This window comes from Poecilia reticulata, linkage group LG22 (genome assembly GCF_000633615.1).
Source record: "Poecilia reticulata strain Guanapo linkage group LG22, Guppy_female_1.0+MT, whole genome shotgun sequence".
NCBI classification, from domain to species: Eukaryota; Metazoa; Chordata; class Actinopteri; order Cyprinodontiformes; family Poeciliidae; genus Poecilia; species Poecilia reticulata.
Window position 1 is genome coordinate 1,214,912 of NC_024352.1, and position 17,627 is coordinate 1,232,538.

The 17,627-nt window shown below is 37.5% G+C and overlaps 1 protein-coding gene across 2 annotated transcripts in view; it reads left to right on the forward strand.

Moving 5' to 3' along the window:
- Positions 1–3,210: 3,210 nt before the first annotated feature.
- Positions 3,211–17,627, forward strand: part of LOC103458084 (protein jagged-2-like) — a 98,866-nt gene continuing 84,449 nt past the window's right edge. For both annotated transcript variants that reach the window (XM_008398653.2, XM_008398655.2), the window contains exons 1-2: positions 3,211–3,496; positions 4,888–5,199. In XM_008398653.2, coding sequence (XP_008396875.1) covers positions 3,428–3,496; positions 4,888–5,199 — 381 coding nt within the window. In that variant the 5' untranslated portion in view covers positions 3,211–3,427. The remainder of the gene's footprint in view (positions 3,497–4,887; positions 5,200–17,627) is intronic.

Here is a 17,627-nt window from a genome sequence, read left to right on the forward strand (position 1 = left end):
CATAGGGTTCAATATGACGTTGGTCCTCCCGTTGCAGCTAGAACAGCTTCAACTCTTGTGGGAAGGCTGTCCACAAGGTTTAGGAGTGTTAATGGGAATTTTTGACCATTTTTCCTGAAGCACATCTATGAGGTCACACACTGATGTTGGATAAGAAGGCTTGGCTATCAGTCACCACTCTAATTCATCTCAAAGGTGTTCTATCGGGTCAAGRTCAGGCCTATGTGCAGGTCAGTCAAGTTCTTCCACACCAGACTCTGCCATCCATGGCAGACCTTAAAGCGACCTTGTTTTGTGCACTGGTGCACCTGTTTCTGCTATGGTGGTGGCCTGAAAAACAGCTCCTGTGACAACCAGGAGGATGAYAGCTCCAGCAGTTAAGCAGCAGTGAGGGCAGCTTCTACTGCTGCTGGTAGAAAAAATGTTGCAGGGCAGAAACTGCTGATGTGGCAGCAGACTGAGGAGCATTGGAAGCAGACATGGGAGTAAGTTTCTTGTCAGAACCCTTAGAAACAAGAAATGGCATCAGCTGCTGGTGATGAGGAGTGGGCTCACATGCTTGGAGGTGATGAGGAGCAATGAAGGCGTCAGGCAGACGACCACTATAGAAGCAGCAGCATCTGACAGACGCACCGTAGAAGAAATCAGTTTTCAATTTTTAATTTTACATTTTGTCAAAAAAGCCAAATTTTGCTGATCATGACAGAGTAGTGAAAGCAATAAAAAGGATATTTGGTAACACTTTATTTGAAGGGGGGTGAATAAGACTGACATGACACTATCATAAACATGACAACATCTGTCATGAACATGAGTAAGCCTTCATGATATTTGGATGAAGGCTTCCTTCATCCAAATATGATGAAGCGTCATAAAGTGTCATTCGGTAAATTATGACACTTTTAATACAAAGTTGACATTATTCAAAATGTCTTTGTTATGACAACTTGACATWAACCAAATCATTACTGATATAAATTTGTTATAAAAGTATAACAAATGTATTACTGATTGCACTTTAAAAATTAGGTAACTTTATGTTATTAAAGGTAAAGTTTAAACAATAATGATTTCTTGGTTAATGTCAAGTTGTCATAAAGACATTTTGAATAATATCAACTTTGTATTAAAAGTATCATAATTTACCAAATGACGCTTTAAGACAACAGTCATAAATATTAATGATGGCTTATTCATATTTATGACAGGCGTTATGTCATGTTTATGACAGTGTCATGTCAGTCTTATTCACCCCCCTTCAAATAAAGTGTTACCGGATGGTATCCAAGAGGCGTATACATTTTGGAGACACTGCATACTGGTTAACAGACAATGGGAAATATTTATTATTTATTTTTGGACACTGTCAGTTTTTAAATGATTATTAGCTGTTTAGAGGATTTTAAAATGTTTGTCTTGTTTGGGAGGCAGCAGAGCTTCTGTCAATAACTCAGCTTCCCCTACAAACAAAAGAAAAAGTGCCATCATAGTTCTACTAGCACAAGCAAGGTCTTTCAGAAACTATTTATGTTGTTCTTCTAAAACAATTCAAACACATTAGTATTTTTTAAACAAAGATGGTTAGGGTTACCAACTGTACCAACTCAATGAAACTCATCTCTCTACATCTGCTGTGATCACTGTCACATCTGGACAAAGAGTATGTATTAAAGATTTAAATACTTTATTGATTTACAGCTTAATGATAAATGAGTTCACCCAGTCTCTGCTAAAAGTGGCACTCTTTCAGCCAGTGGTAACATTTCATTGTTTTTATGGATTCTGTTTTTCTTGTTTCAGTTTGCAGCTCCAGAGGAAGCTGGAGCTGCAAACTGTAATTACAGCAACTACAAATGAAGATCAAGGCTGCTCTTTCTTGTCAGATGGTGTCATTGTAGTAGAAAATCATGAACTGCATTTAGCAAACCACTTGTGAACTCATCATGGTTGTGACAAATGGAGTGAACAGCAGACTCCAAATGCTTCTTGAAGGTGCTTCAGATTAACTTTCTCCAGCTGAATCCTTACAGACYGCTGTCATGAATATATCCTGGACAGTAAAGATAAATAAGCACAGCACAATCTCTTATGTGAACAGATATGTGAACAGATAGGACACATCAGGAGTTTTACTTTTTGAACCTGGAACCGTTTTGGTTGTTCTGCGTTCTTCCAACCTCCAGTTTAGTAACTAGATGATGAAGCACAGTACAGTCCAACGTTGGGCTAATAACTTGCCAGTTTAAGAAACATCTCATTGTGTCATTATATATAGGATGGGCACAAATGATGTATAAAACTTGGATTTACTGTGAAAACACAAGGATGGCATTTCTAATAGTTTTTTAGGTTTAGGGTTATAAAGATTTTAGTTTCCTCTAAAATATGTTTAAGATTTCATCTGATTGTAGGAAAGAGCTGGTAATAATAGAGCAGAGATTACACCGTCAGCCTCTTTCTGTTCTTTCTGTTTCAGTTTATTCATATTGCACTGATTTGTAAAAAGTTGTAGTTCTAGTAATGGTTTATTTTAAGTCAAATTATCTTAAAGGTGGAATGTAGTACGTTGTATTAAACGTGCATTTTTACATTTGGTTTAATGTAATTATTTGATTTAAGTTTTCTTAACTACTTTGATGAGATTCTAACAGTGTTTTGTTTTTCTGTGTACATAGAAAAACAAAACTGTTTTTCTGTGTGAATCCATTCACACCGGTCTCATATCCAAGACTTTGCCATTTAGCTGTCAGTAGAGGGCGCTTTCGGCGTACTCTGTCCCAGGGGACTGAAAAGGACGCAGGAACACTGAACGACACTGAACTGAATGTGTTAATTGATCATTTATGGCCCTCATTTAGAGGATAAACCTTTAGTCAGCTTCTTATCATAAGAATATAAGAATGGAAGCAGAWATTTTATCAAGAGCATCCTTACATTCAGGTTTTAAGGGGGAAAAAATCTAAAAGTCTAATATTGTAAATAAATTAAACTTGACTCCATGCTTACGGTCGTTAAAATACGCATCAGAGACGAACCTCAACAATAAATCCATCAGCAGTCCGTTTTGGAGTTTCACCTTCTAATTGGCTCTCAGCTAGAAACGGTTCACCTCGCTGGATTATGATTGGCCCGCTTAGCTGCCAGTCACAGCAGCCTCCCTGCTCCTGCTTTGGACAGCAGAGACGCGCTGCTGCTGCGCTGTCCCGCTGCTCAGATCCCGGAGCAGAGCGGCGGAGGGAGGCGGACTGTACGCGGTTCAGACAGCAGCGGCAGCAGCGGCAGAGGTGCGCTTCTCCTCCTGCAGCCCTACAYGCCCTCGACTATCTGGATACCGCTTTCCGTCCATCTCCAGCATTATTCTGACCATCTGAGGCGCACATATCTGCTTCTTTTCCCTGATGATCCTTAACTCTGAGCGGACGGAGACATGTGGGATAACCCTGGAAAAGCGCATCGCTTCTTCATACTGTGTTTCCTGCTGACTGTGCGCATCAAGGTGAGAACTTGATCAGGTTGCTCTTCAAGCAAAATGATAGCTTTGCTTTTGATTAAGCTTTTTCTTTGTTTTATTGTTTTCCATATTTTGTAACTCCATCATGTATTTGGAGCTGAACTCTGATCTATTTTTTCTAAATCTATCTAAATGTACTCCATTCAGTGAATGCAAATATTTTCCAGCAGCATGACCTGCATATTATTTTTAATCATGTCACTCTGAATTAGTGAAGTAATGATCCATGTCTGAAATGTCTGTCGTTAGTGGAGCAATCTCCAGTTTGCTGTATAAGCAAGCGGTAAAAATAAATAAATAAATAACAGGTCTGATCTCTTTTTAGTCAATTTTAAATACATCCTGGAAATTAAGAAGACATGAACTAGGAAAWTGCACTCTTTTCCCCAACACAGGGCTACAGGAATCAACTTCAGAGAAMCTTGGTTAGTTTGGTGCAGTGGTCCCCAAATTTGAGGTTTGGCTTCACAGGGGGTCACGACTCACTAAGAATGGGCTCCTTTCGAGAACTCATATCCCTATTGTTAAGAACTCAAACAGCAGTTGGAGCCTCATGTCTCCTCCAACAGTGTTTGTGGGTTTTTTAAGGTGGAAACGTTTTGGGATCGATTTTTAGCAGCCAGTTGTCTTCAGCTCTTTGTGATTCAGCAAGCCAGTTCAGATAGAGTTGATAAACGTTCTGTATTCTTAAAGGCTTTGTTTTTCTGATGAGTGAAACAGAAATATGCTGTTCAGATAATTCAAAGTTCATATAACTAATTAGGAATCTGACCATCATATTTTATTAAAAAATTTCTTTCCAACTTTAATTCTTATAAGTCAAGTCAAAGTTTATTTAAATAGCACATTTACAACAACCTCAATGGACCAAAGTGATTACAACAATCACAACTTCACAGGGCGATTTTACTATTTACTGAAAACAATTCTAGTTGTTAACATGTGCAAGCAACCTTTTTGTGAAAGGAAAACAAATTATATCCTTTTMTGGATACAAGTTTATCTGTAAGCCTATTTGTCAGATTTTTTTTTATTAAACTCAGGTAAATAATTACAAAAATGTATGCTCAATTATATTCCATAAATTGTTGGATTTGAAAAGAGAAAATGTTTGGATTTTTCAGGATTTGAATTTCTGATCATCAATCAGAGAAACTTTGATGGGTCAAATTCATAAAAWGCCGCTGAGCACTGTAATAAAAATATACTTCGATTATTTTGAATATGTGAAAATTTTATACTACTAATAATYGCCAGGCTTTGACTGGCTGAASACCACTTGAGAAAATTACTTCTGTCTGTTCATACAACACATTGAAAGCATGCAGTAGAGACAAGCAGCTTTAGCCTTCTTCACCTCCCTGTCTGCCTGTCAGGTGTGTCAGTCTTCGGGTTACTTCGAGCTGCAACTCGTCTCGGTGGAAAACCCCAGAGGTCAGCTCCTAAACGGCGACTGCTGCGACGTGGAGGGCCGCCAGGCAGATGGGAACTGCGGCCTGGACGAGTGTGATACTTACTTCAGGGTGTGCTTAAAGGAATACCAGCAGGAGGTGAAGATTGGTGGACCATGCACCTATGGGTTAGAAATCACCAAGGTGATTGGTGGGAATACTTTCCAGTTCAGAGGAAGCCAGAAAGGCACTCACGACACTGGGAAGATTGTCATTCCCTTCCAGTTCTCATGGCCGGTAAGTTGATCATCTCATAGATTATTAAACGGCATAAGTTATTATTTCAGTTTATTTTCTTCAGATTTTCAGAAAAATGTTTTCMTGGAACAAGTTAATCACTAGTGTTTTTGACTTTACYACTTCAGCTACCAAAACCACCACTGGAGGTCCTTTAGTCTATTTCATGTTGTCAGACATCTGTCAGTTGGTCGGGAAGGTTTCTGCTGCTGAGTRGCATCTTCAGTCAATGGGGAATGTGTGCCATCTTGCCTGATGCACTATGAATGAAAAATATTGCTGACTATTTGACTTCCATCTATCTGTCTGAGCATTCACAGAGATGGACAATGAGTAGACAGCTCCTCCTTTAATGTTTCTGTCAAGTATCATGATACAATGGGTCTTCCCAGAGTACTGGGTGTGTGTGTTTGCTTTTTTTAGGGGGCTCACCTCTGTGTGTATCATCAGTAATCTGTCTGGACACATTACATTCCTGTGTGGGGGCTTTGGAGGTAAAGCTCCATGTCTTTCCTATGAAGGCAGGACTTTGATGCTCACAGTTGTGTCTTGGTTCAGCAGTTCAGTGCATAGCTTCAGCTGCTGATGACAACTAATGTTTCTAATGTTTTTTTTTCCAAAGTACTTCTGATTAAAAGTGGCAGGTAACCTATTATCTCATCCAAACAGAGCAGCAAGCCAAATAAAACCTGCTCCAGCTCCTTACTTGGAGAGGCAGCGTGGGAAACTGGATCAGCACTGGCAATCAGATCTGCAAGMAACTGTTGTCACACGAAGAGATCTTAATCAGGGGAGGTTTCATGGAAGATACGTCATTTGTTTGATTCCCATAATAGCTGATAACTTTGAGTCATTGTGAGCCCAATAACATGGGAGGGAACACAGAGGATGAGATTGGGAATGAACCCAGTAATCAGSGAACGTTTTTATGTTCTGAAGGGTTCAGTCGGTTAATCAGTAAATCAGCTGCAAAACAAACTTAAAGCTTCTAATGACTGATTCTCTAAGCTATCTGACTAAACAGTTTTTAGCCTCCTATAAAGACTTATTACAATATTCAGTCAGGACTTTGAATGTATTCTATGTTGTGAAAAGAATAATATTAGTGACAATATCACAATCACAAAGGATTTCTTGTCATACAAATCAAACTACATCAAATTAATGTAGTTTTAGGTGAAGATAAGTAGAGTAAGTTCAAAAAGCAGTTTTTTATATTCTGATTACTTTTACTACATTAGACATCTACCCGAACCTACCTGACCCACTATTCTTGTTGTTTTGATTCAAGTTAAGTCAGATGTCCTGCTTCAGGACATAGAGYTAGAGAGCAGAATTTGTCATGAGTTGTAGGTTTTGTGTTGAGGATGGACATGGCTGGATCCAGGTTGAGATTAAAAATGATTGTTTTAATGATAAACAGGGGTGAAAGTAGGGAGTTACGGTAGGGTATTGCATACCCCTAAAAGATTTAGCAGGTTTACGCAGTACCTGGAAGAGGGGAGCGGCTGTCTGCTGTAAAAATCAATGGGTTCACTGTGCAGCTGTGAGTTCACCCACTAATCAGTCGTGACTAGGGTTGCCACCCGTCCYTAAAATACGGAACCGTTCCGTATTTCGCTGTTAAATGTAGCGTCCCGTATTGAACAGATACGGGACGCGATTTGTTCCATATTCCACAAATGTGTATGTGTAATAACAAAGAAGTGGTCCCTGAGTAGTTTATATAGTAGGCTGCCCCAGTCATTGTTTCACTCACGGTGTTGGTGTTGCGATATTGTTTCTGAACTCTTTGTTCAGAAACAATATGAACGAAGGGTATTGCACCCCTAGAGCAGGGGTGCAATACGTGGATTRCAGAAGGTTTTGAGCCGATCTCGGCTGTAGGTGAGAAACTGAACGCCGCCAGGACGCTGAGACCAGCATGTCATCTTCTGACTCCTTATCAAAACGTTCATAACTTTATTAAAGAACAACAAAAAAACAACAAAACATTATATATATATATATATATATATTTTTTTTTTTAAGAATTTAAAACTACTTTCACCCCTGATAAACAAAAGGTGAACAGAAATCCAGGCAGCACAGATGAGCGATGAGGCAAGGAAAACGTAGACACTGGTAGCACTGTAAATACAGGACATTAGACACACAACAGCTTAGACAAGGATCCGACAGGGAACAAGAGACACAAGTGGGACACAGGGAAGGTAATTAGGGAAAACAAGGGACAGTTGGAGACAAACAAGGGGTAACCGGGACAACACAGAGACTCAATTAACTGAAAATTTTAAGACACACACAAAATCTAAATCCTCACAGAATTAATCCATTAGCTCAAGTTGTTCAGTTCCTGAAGCAGGACATTAGCTGCAGACCGTAACACCATCACCATGTTTTACTTTGGRTAGGATATTCTTTTTCTTTAGCGCTGTTAGTTTTTCACCAGAAGTAACGAGGTACACATCTTCCAGGAAGYACCACTTTAGTCTCATCAATCCACAGAATACTTTCCCCAAAATCTTTAAATGTAAAATAAACCTTTGTGTGCTTTTGGGTCAGCAGTAGTTCTCTTTTTGTGTCTCTGTTTTTTGTTATTGAATCATGAACGCTGATCTTCACTGTAGCAGCGTGGCCTGCAAAGCTGTAGATGTTGTTCTTCATTATACTTTGTAGGCTGGCCACTCTTGGCCACTATTCCATGTTTTATTCTTTTATGGATAATGATCCTCGCTGTCAGTTTGGAAAGAGTTAACAAAAAATATTTCAATGACTTTAGGAGTCTTGAGACTCACAAATATCAGTAACTTTGTTTCTCATCTGTTCTTCAATTTATATAGATTAGGTATACAGGTTGTCAGACAGGTCCTGTTTAATTGATTTCTTGATTCTACAGGTTAGGCAGTAATCAGGGCTGGGTGTGGCTGATGAAACTTAACTCAGTTGCCCTTGACGTGTGGTTAGTTTGCTGCTTCTCAATTTCAGTCCTCATGCCCCCCTGCTCTGCATGTTTTAGATGTGCCTCTGTTCCAGAACAGCTGATTCAAATGATTGCATGACCTCTTCTGCAGCCATCAAGTACTACAGAAGCCTGTTAATCACCCACAGATGCAATACAGGTGTGTGACAGAAGGGAAATGCCTAAAACTTACAGGTGCAGGGGGGCCTGAGGACAGGAATTGAGAAATACTGGGTTAGTTACAGTTGATGTATTATTTCACACAGAGGGAGATTATTCAGGTTGTTTTGGATGTCTTTTTTTCCCCTTCATATAGAAGAAAGTCATTTGAAAACTGCTTTTTATTTTAACTTTTTATGCTTGTGTGATATTAACAAACGTTTCAGATCATCAAACAAATGAGTAAAAAAACAGGTAATATTATCGGAGAAAAAATACCTTTATTAGAGTCCTGTAAAGATAAAGTTCTAAATTTGTCAATATTAAATAAGCAGCAGGTCTATACAAAAGTAACGTGTATATGCACATTCTTTATTAAATATACTTTGTTGACAAAGTACTTTTATGACTTTAAATATATATATATATATATATGAGGGTTGCATGCTGGGCTGGCTACACGACTCCTCCATTCATCACTCCTCACGGTCAGCTGTCAGCAGAGCTGAAGATGGAAGTAGTAAGTTGGGGCCCTGCGGGCAGATAGGATTACCACTAAGTTGTATGTGACACAGGAGCTGAATATCAATAACACCAACTACTCAAACAAGTGAAGATCACTTGAGAATGTTGTCTGGGGATGCCTTTACCTCACAGTCTCTCAGGTTCATCTGCATCTGTTATTGGGTCATTGTCTCACTCCACATGCATGGAGTTGCCGCTTTAAACTGTGGAGGGTGAAGAGTGCTGTGTGCAAATGCCAGGAACCTCTTTTAATGGAGGTCTTAGCACTGAAGCAGATTGAGGTTTACACAGGCAAGGTAATTAGGGAAAACAAGGGACAAGCTGTAGTATTAATACTAAAAATAATAATACCTTTYTTAGTAAAATATATATAAACTAGTGGTGGAACTCGAATAGAACTTTTAATTGATTAAATTTCAGGATCTGTAATTAATCACATTTTAATCAAAAACTATATGTTGACAAAAAAACAGCAACACTTTCATTTCCTTTCTGAATTCTGGTGATGATGCCATTTTGTTAGTGAACTCTTTGGGTTAYAAAGGATGGTAGCATTTTATTTCAACTTAAAGGTGCAGGATTTGAAATGCCTGGCTCACATGGTGAAGATAATTATGCTGATTTTGACCTCMTTTTCCCATTCCAACGATTTTAAGGATACTTCTTTTATTACCATGTCTCTAAACACAATCCTGGGAGATATTCCAGCTCTATATGGTGTGTAAAGAGTGATCTAGTCTGATTGGAAGGTGRTCTGGACTGCTCTGGATTGTCCAGTGTCACTGGACTGCTTCTTTTTCTTGGTACATTTTATTGTTTTACTTTTTAACTTTTTATAGCTTTTATGTCTTTTTATATGTATTAAAATAATAGATCTAAAGTTGGAGGTTTTCAACATGTTGGATCATCTTGACCCGATATCACGGGTGTTTCTCGAGGACAAACGTGAGCATAGCCAATAAGAGCTGTGCTCAGGTGAAAGAAAGCAGACACAGAAGACAAAACAACTGCTGTGACCCAGAAAGTCYGGTGGACATCATACATCACAAGAAACWTGCAAAAGTAATGAAACGAAATGACACAGAGACCTTAAAGAACCCGGACATATTTTTCTAAAATCAACAAATTTGAACCTGAACAGTCAACTGAACTCGAACTCTGACACCAGTGCTGTCCTGCTTTTAAGCTATGGGATTGTACTTACTCATGCTTTGGAAGCAAAAACCCCGAACTGGAACCTCCTCCGTTACTTGGCCTCTGTTTGACGCTAACAGCAATAAACACATATAATATACATTAAAATAAGTACAACATAAGGTAAAAACATTGTCCGCTAGAATGGATTGAAATGTTTAGATACTTAAATAGCAGATTTTTACAAGAAAAATGTCAAGACTAGCATAAGCTAAAGTTAATGTTAGCTACAACGTTTAAAGAAAGTAAAACTCACCTTCGTATCCGTGAATGTATAAYGAGGCGTACATCTTAAAACCTTTCTAAAGCTTACTTGTTGGGGCTTCGGATCGATATACAYCATTCATTTTTACCTTGGCCAAATCCTGCAAGCACAGAGTGTAAAATGCCATTTTCAATAGACCGGAAACGACCAAGCYGCTTTTCCCCGAACACGGAAGCTGACGTGCAAAGAATCCATTGAGATGGTCCAAATGGTTCGAATCAACTATGCAATGAAACAAGATATCTTAAGATAACTTAAGTTACTTATCAGTATGAAGCAGTAGAACAACCTCAATTCTTCACACTTCAAAGCATGAAAACTAGGAAAACCGTGTTTTCAAAGCATGAAAACCTTTGGTCTGGTGAAGAGAGCTCAGTAACGTCTGAACTGTTTACATCGGATGAGAAGTGCTAACCTCAACACTTTTTATATACTGTAAAACATTTGAAAGTGGTATAACTTAAAAATAAAAGTCCACCTGCTGGTCTGCAATGCAATTTAAGAAACTTGTATGGGTTTTAATTCTGAAATTACAGTTCATAAAGTTGATTTAACAAGAGACAAGTTGTCTAAAAAAATGTTTTAASTTCATTAATCTTGAATTGTGAGTTTTAACTTAATGGTATAATTTAAAATAATTTCACAATATGCAAGAAAAMCTGCCCTCGCCTAGTTAAGGAGCACACTTATCTCTCATACTATATAATTTTATAGTAAAATTAAATAATCTTAATCAATCATAAATTGCGAGAAAAAATTTCTTGTCTGAAATTTACAATGGATTACAATGGATTCTACTCATAAGCATTTAGTGTGAACAGTMTATTGTCATTATCYTCAAGCTTCACAAACTATCAGTTGCATTAAGATAAGCATTGGTTTTAATAACGCACAAGAGTCAGATYAATGTAACACACTTCCATCTCACTCACGGTGCAACACAGGATACAAAAACKTGCCGCTAAGCACGCTGGGAAATAGTTCCCATCCTGCCTTTTTCTTCTTTCAGATTTTTAAGTGTTAACCTAAAAACTCTAGTTTATTCAACTTTTGGAGATTTGACAAAATGAATACAAAGTTTAAGTTTCTTTCATAAACTCACACATTTAGGTTCAAAATCTAAAACTGGCTAAATTTATTTGACTTAAAGAGTAGAAGATAGAAGACGTCTCAAATGTTTGCAGTGCAGACGGACAATAGAGACCATACTGACCAGCAGCATCTCTGCATAGTTTGAAGCATGCAACACCTTTGACTGGAAATGTGTAGAGACAGTGGTGAGGACAGCTGAGAGAATCAACAGGACTGAGCTTCCCTCCATCCCTGCCTGTCCAGGACTTAGCCAATCACAAAGACCCCTCCACCCTTCCAACAAGTATGACTTGTTCTCCTTGCTGCCCTCTGGGAAAAGATTCAGCAGCTTCAAATGCAGAACAACCAGATTCCACAACAGCTTCATCCCTCATGTCATAAGACTACTAAACTCATATTAATTTAATCTTTTATTTTATGTACTTATATTTATACCTTTATTATTATTAATTAATTATTATTGGAGCCTTGCAACAAAATGTATTTCARTTTGTAAATTTTTAAATGTACAATTGAATGACAATAAAACCTGTCTATGTCTATGTAGCTGTATGTTTTTATGCACTCAGATTTTTTAAATATTGTGTAGAGTACCTGTTTAGGTTATATCAGAACAGGTTGAGTCATTCTTACCTCATGGTTCCACGTCAGGCACTAATGATCTAGTCTAGAAGTAAATGTTGTGCTTTGCCAGCAGATTAAATGATGACGTTAACTCAGTGTGTGTTTTAGGTTTTTCTAATGGTAATTTTGGGTCCTAAAATCCATGAGGTACGATTTTGATGGTTGCCTGCAATTCTTTGATTGCTTTCTTKCATCAGACGATAAGATTCTACGGATTGGAAATAGACAAGCAAGATGTCAAAATAATTCTGCCTGAAAATGAAAGCTATATTAGAAATTTAGCAAATTTCTTCATGGCTGGTATTGGTTTTGCATAGGACTCCTCTTTCATGTTTATATGAAAGAGTAATAGTATTTCTTTACTGTTCCATTTGTAAGCAGTAAGCAGTAAGTTTCATATTTGCTTTATTTTTATGCAGCAGTTTTTTTCTCATGCAGCATTTTTCCATARAAAGCTGTAGCCAAATTTTGTATAAAACACAAGCTAGAGGACTCAGCATGAACACATCCAGACTCATCACTTTCTCTTTTTAAGTTGATCAACAGTCAGCTAAAGAGAAAGAAAAGACAATTATTCCAATATTGTCTGCATGCTGCTGCAGCATGGACAGTGTGCATTCTTTTCTTGGGATACAGTAAAGATGGATTGGGGTACGGGTGTGGGGAGCTGGGGTGTTGCATGGTGTAGAGGTGGAGTGGGCACGCCATGTGCTGAGGCCATTAGTCCTCTACGCAGTCACTCACCTTCAGACCTTTACTGCATACCTTCTCTCTTTGCCCATTTCTTGTCTGATTAATGAAAATAAAGTGCCACAAATGTCTTGAAAACAAAATGTATTGGGTGAAGGTTCAGCAGGGTTTCTCAACTAAAGGAGAACTAAAATCTATGTGTTACTCAATCTCCCCATCACAAAGAAACTTATGTAATCCCCACATTTCTGAAACCATTATGTATGAACTTACAACAAGCCTAGTCTTTTTGGAGGCTAGTGTTGAGGAATAGGCTGATTATAGATAAATCCATCTGCCATGCYCATAAGAAAATAGCATTGTTCATCTTCTCGCTCTTGGTTGGAATCTGGGAAACATTGGTTAGTGGAGGTCCAGTCAGTGTTCCTGTTGTGTTTTCTTATGTGATCTGCACATCACATAAGAAATCTGCACATCAATTGCTGCATTCATTTATTATTGTCTGAAATAGACATTATTCAGTTAGCGATGCATTGATTAGAGTTTGTTTTTCATTTCTGTCCTCCAGTTTTGAAAAAAAAAGTTAGCCTGCTATTAACGTTAATTCAMTTTTGGGTGATTTTGATTTTCCTTTAACAATCGTAGTTAAGAGGATTACTGCCTCTGTCACCATATAACAGACTATTACTATTGTTATAAAATAAATTTCATCTGAAAGACTATCAGGAAGTATTAATTTAAGAATTAATTTATGTTAATACTTTCCATCGAAAGTGTTAACATACTTCATTAAATTCAGATACAGTAATACAAAACTTTACATTGTTGTTTGTTTCTTTTGATTGAAATATAGAGAAAATGAGTAATACTGAGGTTGGTACTGGACAATGGAATTGTTACTATACCTTTATATTCTTTAGATCATTAGACATTGGCACCATAATACAAAAAAATAAATAAATCAGCTAGCATTCCTCCTGAGAAAACWGTTTCCTTTCAAATAGATATGTACAGCATTGAACCAGTTATTGCCTGAATGTAGCCCTACATCAGCAACTTATTTCCTAAGATTTGGTGACAACAGTGACCTTGCATCACTGAATAAATGCCTCCACCTTAACAGTAGGCCACTGTTGAAATAATTGCTCTTCATGTGGAAGAATTCTGAGCACAGGTCAGAATTACAGAATATCATACTGTCTAAGGAAATGTGCAGCTGTGACCTAAAATGTCTGCAATATTCCACCCTGAATTTAACATTTTAGTATTTACAACAGAGCCGTTTGTCAATAATACAAACACATTTCTAACAGAGTTTGAACTTATTTTAACTCAAACATGACTAAGTGTACAGAAATCTGTTTGTGCTGCTAACCTCAGATGACAAAGTAGTTTTGTCTTTGCTGCTTCTTGACTTTGTAGTACCACAGCTACACCACACTGATGGTGCAGGAAAATCTGTGGATTTAGACTACCTTCAGTTCCTCTTCCCAGTCAGGACCTTTGCTTTTTAACAATTAGACCTTATTTTTTAGAGCTGGGAGTTTGATGCTTTAATTTGGATTAATTAATTACATAAATTTTAATGTTGTCAAATTAAAAATTGTAATACAAGTAATTAMTTTTTTAATATTTTTAATATTATTTACAAACACTCATTTCTGATCAATCTGAAGCACAAATGACAACCAGATAACAACAGGCACGTGCAGAGGGGGGAGCTGGGGGTGCTTGAGTACCTGCCCTTTTTGCTCCTTGCCCCCAAGTTCCCTTTTGGTAATTTTTTTTTTGTATTATTATTTCCTAAGCCCTCTTCTGACACATAAAAACATGTGCTAAAATTCTTTGCTTTTTTGTTTCTTTTTTGTACAATAAGCCCATCACCTTGTTACCTTTGACCTTTTGCCTGTGACGCATGACGCAATTGCCTCTCGCGCAGCGAGATAAGGCGGCTAACTGCGCAGCTCAACGTAGCGAACGTTCCAGATTGCAGAACAGTTTTTGGTGAATTATATAAAAAAACGTTTTTGGTGAATAAAGTGGAGTAGACTTGCTACTTGTCAGATGACGGAAAACGTTGAACGTACCGTCTCTGCTTCAGTTCGGAGTAGCGGTTTAAGCAGAGAGGTAATGAAATACAACAGACACTGACAGGCGTCTGCCTTTCTCTGAAGAACCACTGAGCAGGAGGAGACAGACAGCCAGGTGAGGARAAACTGTTCTTATCTATCGATTCAGTRTTTTTATCATACAGACATTAGGCTGCTGTTGGTGAGCTATTAGTTAGCTGCTAGCTAACAACTTTGCTAGCAAAGCTAGATAACTAAAAAGCTTCTCCCCTGTGTCGTTAATGATATCAGTCATTCTTCAGTATTGTTAATGCAATAAGGGCACATCGCCTGTCCAAAACCTATCATCTCCGTATTGAATATATGTCCGATCTTCTAATTTCCTTTGCTGCATAATGTACATTTCATTTATTCTAGCATTAGGTAAATGTATCTTGAAGGAGAATAACACTTAAATAATAGTCCAACAAGGATATTCATTTAGAATTAAAAATAACTCACCCTGAATTACCATGATAGATATAATGAATGTGATAAAAGTGACATTAATGCACTGGAAAAAACTCAACAAAGACTTTAAGTTTAGGGTCTGGTTCACCGAGTATGAAGTTAAATTTTTTCCCAATTATTCAATGGGAAAAAAAATACTAACCTCAGTTAAGTAAAATAAAATTGTAATCAAAACTTTTGGAATTGTAAAAAGTTAAAAAGTTTTAAACAAAACTTTTTAAAAAAGTTTTGTTTAAAAGACTTTTTTAAATTAAATAACTAATTTTTTACCAAACATAAAAATTTATTTGCACACATCAGTAATATTTTGTTGTGATTTTAGGCTCTGCTCAAGACGTCATGAGAGAATCACAAGCAAAACTTTGAGTCACAAACAAACTTAGAATAGCAAGAAAATATTTCTGACAAGCGCAAATAAGTTTGTTTTGCAAAAAAAGTTAACTTCATGAGTCCAAAATGTGTGGTTTAAATTTTTTTTAAATTATTTTTAAGCAAAACTCAGTAGGCTTTTCTCATGGTGACATGCATTAACAATTCAATTTTTGCCTTTTTTTTTTTTCTGCAGTTCCACGTTAAAGTTTGATGCAGCTCTGCTTTCCTTAATGGACCATCTTCATCTCCACTGCAGCAAACAGGCAGCTCTTTTATAGATTACAGTCACTAAAAGGTTGCATTGTGCCCTTGTTTATATTTYTAATAGTGTAWTTCTGTAAAGACAAAATATGTCTGGTGGTCCAGCTCTGATTTACATATCTTGCTAAATTGCGGGTTTGAATATTGCAATACTTTCCTATAACAAAATAGACCTGCAGAAAGAAATTACTAATAAAATATCTTACGTATGCATAGTGTTATGCTCTATATGGAGATGTTTGTTAGCTTTGATTGTATACGTCACATTTTTGTAATTTATCATTGTTTATTAAACTCTGAAAGCTGAGTGGCTTTGTTAATATTCTGTCCTAAAATGCGATTAGATCTGCCCCTTTTTTTGTTTGAGCACCTGCCCCTTTAGTGGTCTCTGCACGGCCGTGGATAACAATGACAAACAACAATGCAGCTTCTCTTGGCCCACAGAGGGGGGGCTTGAAAAAACTATAGTTGTTCTCAAGTTGCGTTAAAGGAGTTGACCTAACACTGAAGCTATCCAAACCTACAAATAGCATCTAAATGCTAAACATGTTGCAGCATCACAGATGACCCCAACACTAATGTTAGCTTTCACAGTCCACATTTCTAAAGAAGTTTTTTTTTAAAAGAAGCTACATAAAATATTAGGCATAAAAGCACTTTGCAGATGATTGTTTTTATTGTTTTAAAAAAAAAAAAAAAAAAAAACCTAAATAACCAGAAAATTTAAAAAACAAACAAACAAACCAATATGTTTGTGTGTGTTTGTAATACCTTGTGGGGACCATTTTCCCGACACATACTACGTTGTGGGGCCCCACTACTCCTTGTGGGGACCAAAGCCTGGTCYCAACAAGGGGAAACGCTACTTTGGGGTCAGGGGTTAGATTTAGGACTGAGGTGTGAATTGAGTTTTGGTTAGGGTTAGGATTAGGTATGTAATGGACAGGGATAGGATAACGGTAAGGATCAGGGTAAGGGTAAGGTTTAGGCTGTAGAAATTAATGGAAGTCAATGGAAAGTCCCCACAAAGACAGCCACACAAACATGTGTGTGCATGTATGTGGATGTGTGTGTATGCATGTAAATAATTTTTTAGGGTTATTTCACAGTGAATCAACAGTTGCGAGAGAGAGCGACAGCCATGTGGGGCTGTTTTCCTGTCAGTTTTCCTGTGGGACTATGAAACTGATACGACCTTAAAGAGGAACAATGACTTTTTTCCGCAGCTTTTATCCTGAGATATTGAGTTTTAGAGATGAGTTGGGGAGACAAAGGTGGGGAAGTTGGACACCGTAACGCAAACAGAGAGAAATGGATTGTATCAAGGATGGCTACATAAGGAAAAATTTTTGAGTGTCATTACAATACCATAATGTCTTTAGAGAGCAGTAGGCAGAATCTGGTACTTACAGCTGCTTTATGTGTTGGTCAATAAATCAATAGAATCCATCTAGTTAGATTTTATAGTATGTGTGTGTGTGTGTCATCTGTCAAAGTTTCAAACATTTTACATTTCTGTTACTTGCAAACATAGAAACTGTTTTTGTTTCTATGTATATATTATATATATTGTAGAATACAGTATATATTTATCCATCCATCTATCCATTTTCTTCCGCTCCTCCGGGGGAATCCCAAGGCTTTCCCAGGCCAGCCGAGAGACGTAATCCCTCCAGCGTGTCCTGGGTCATCCCTGAGGCCTCCT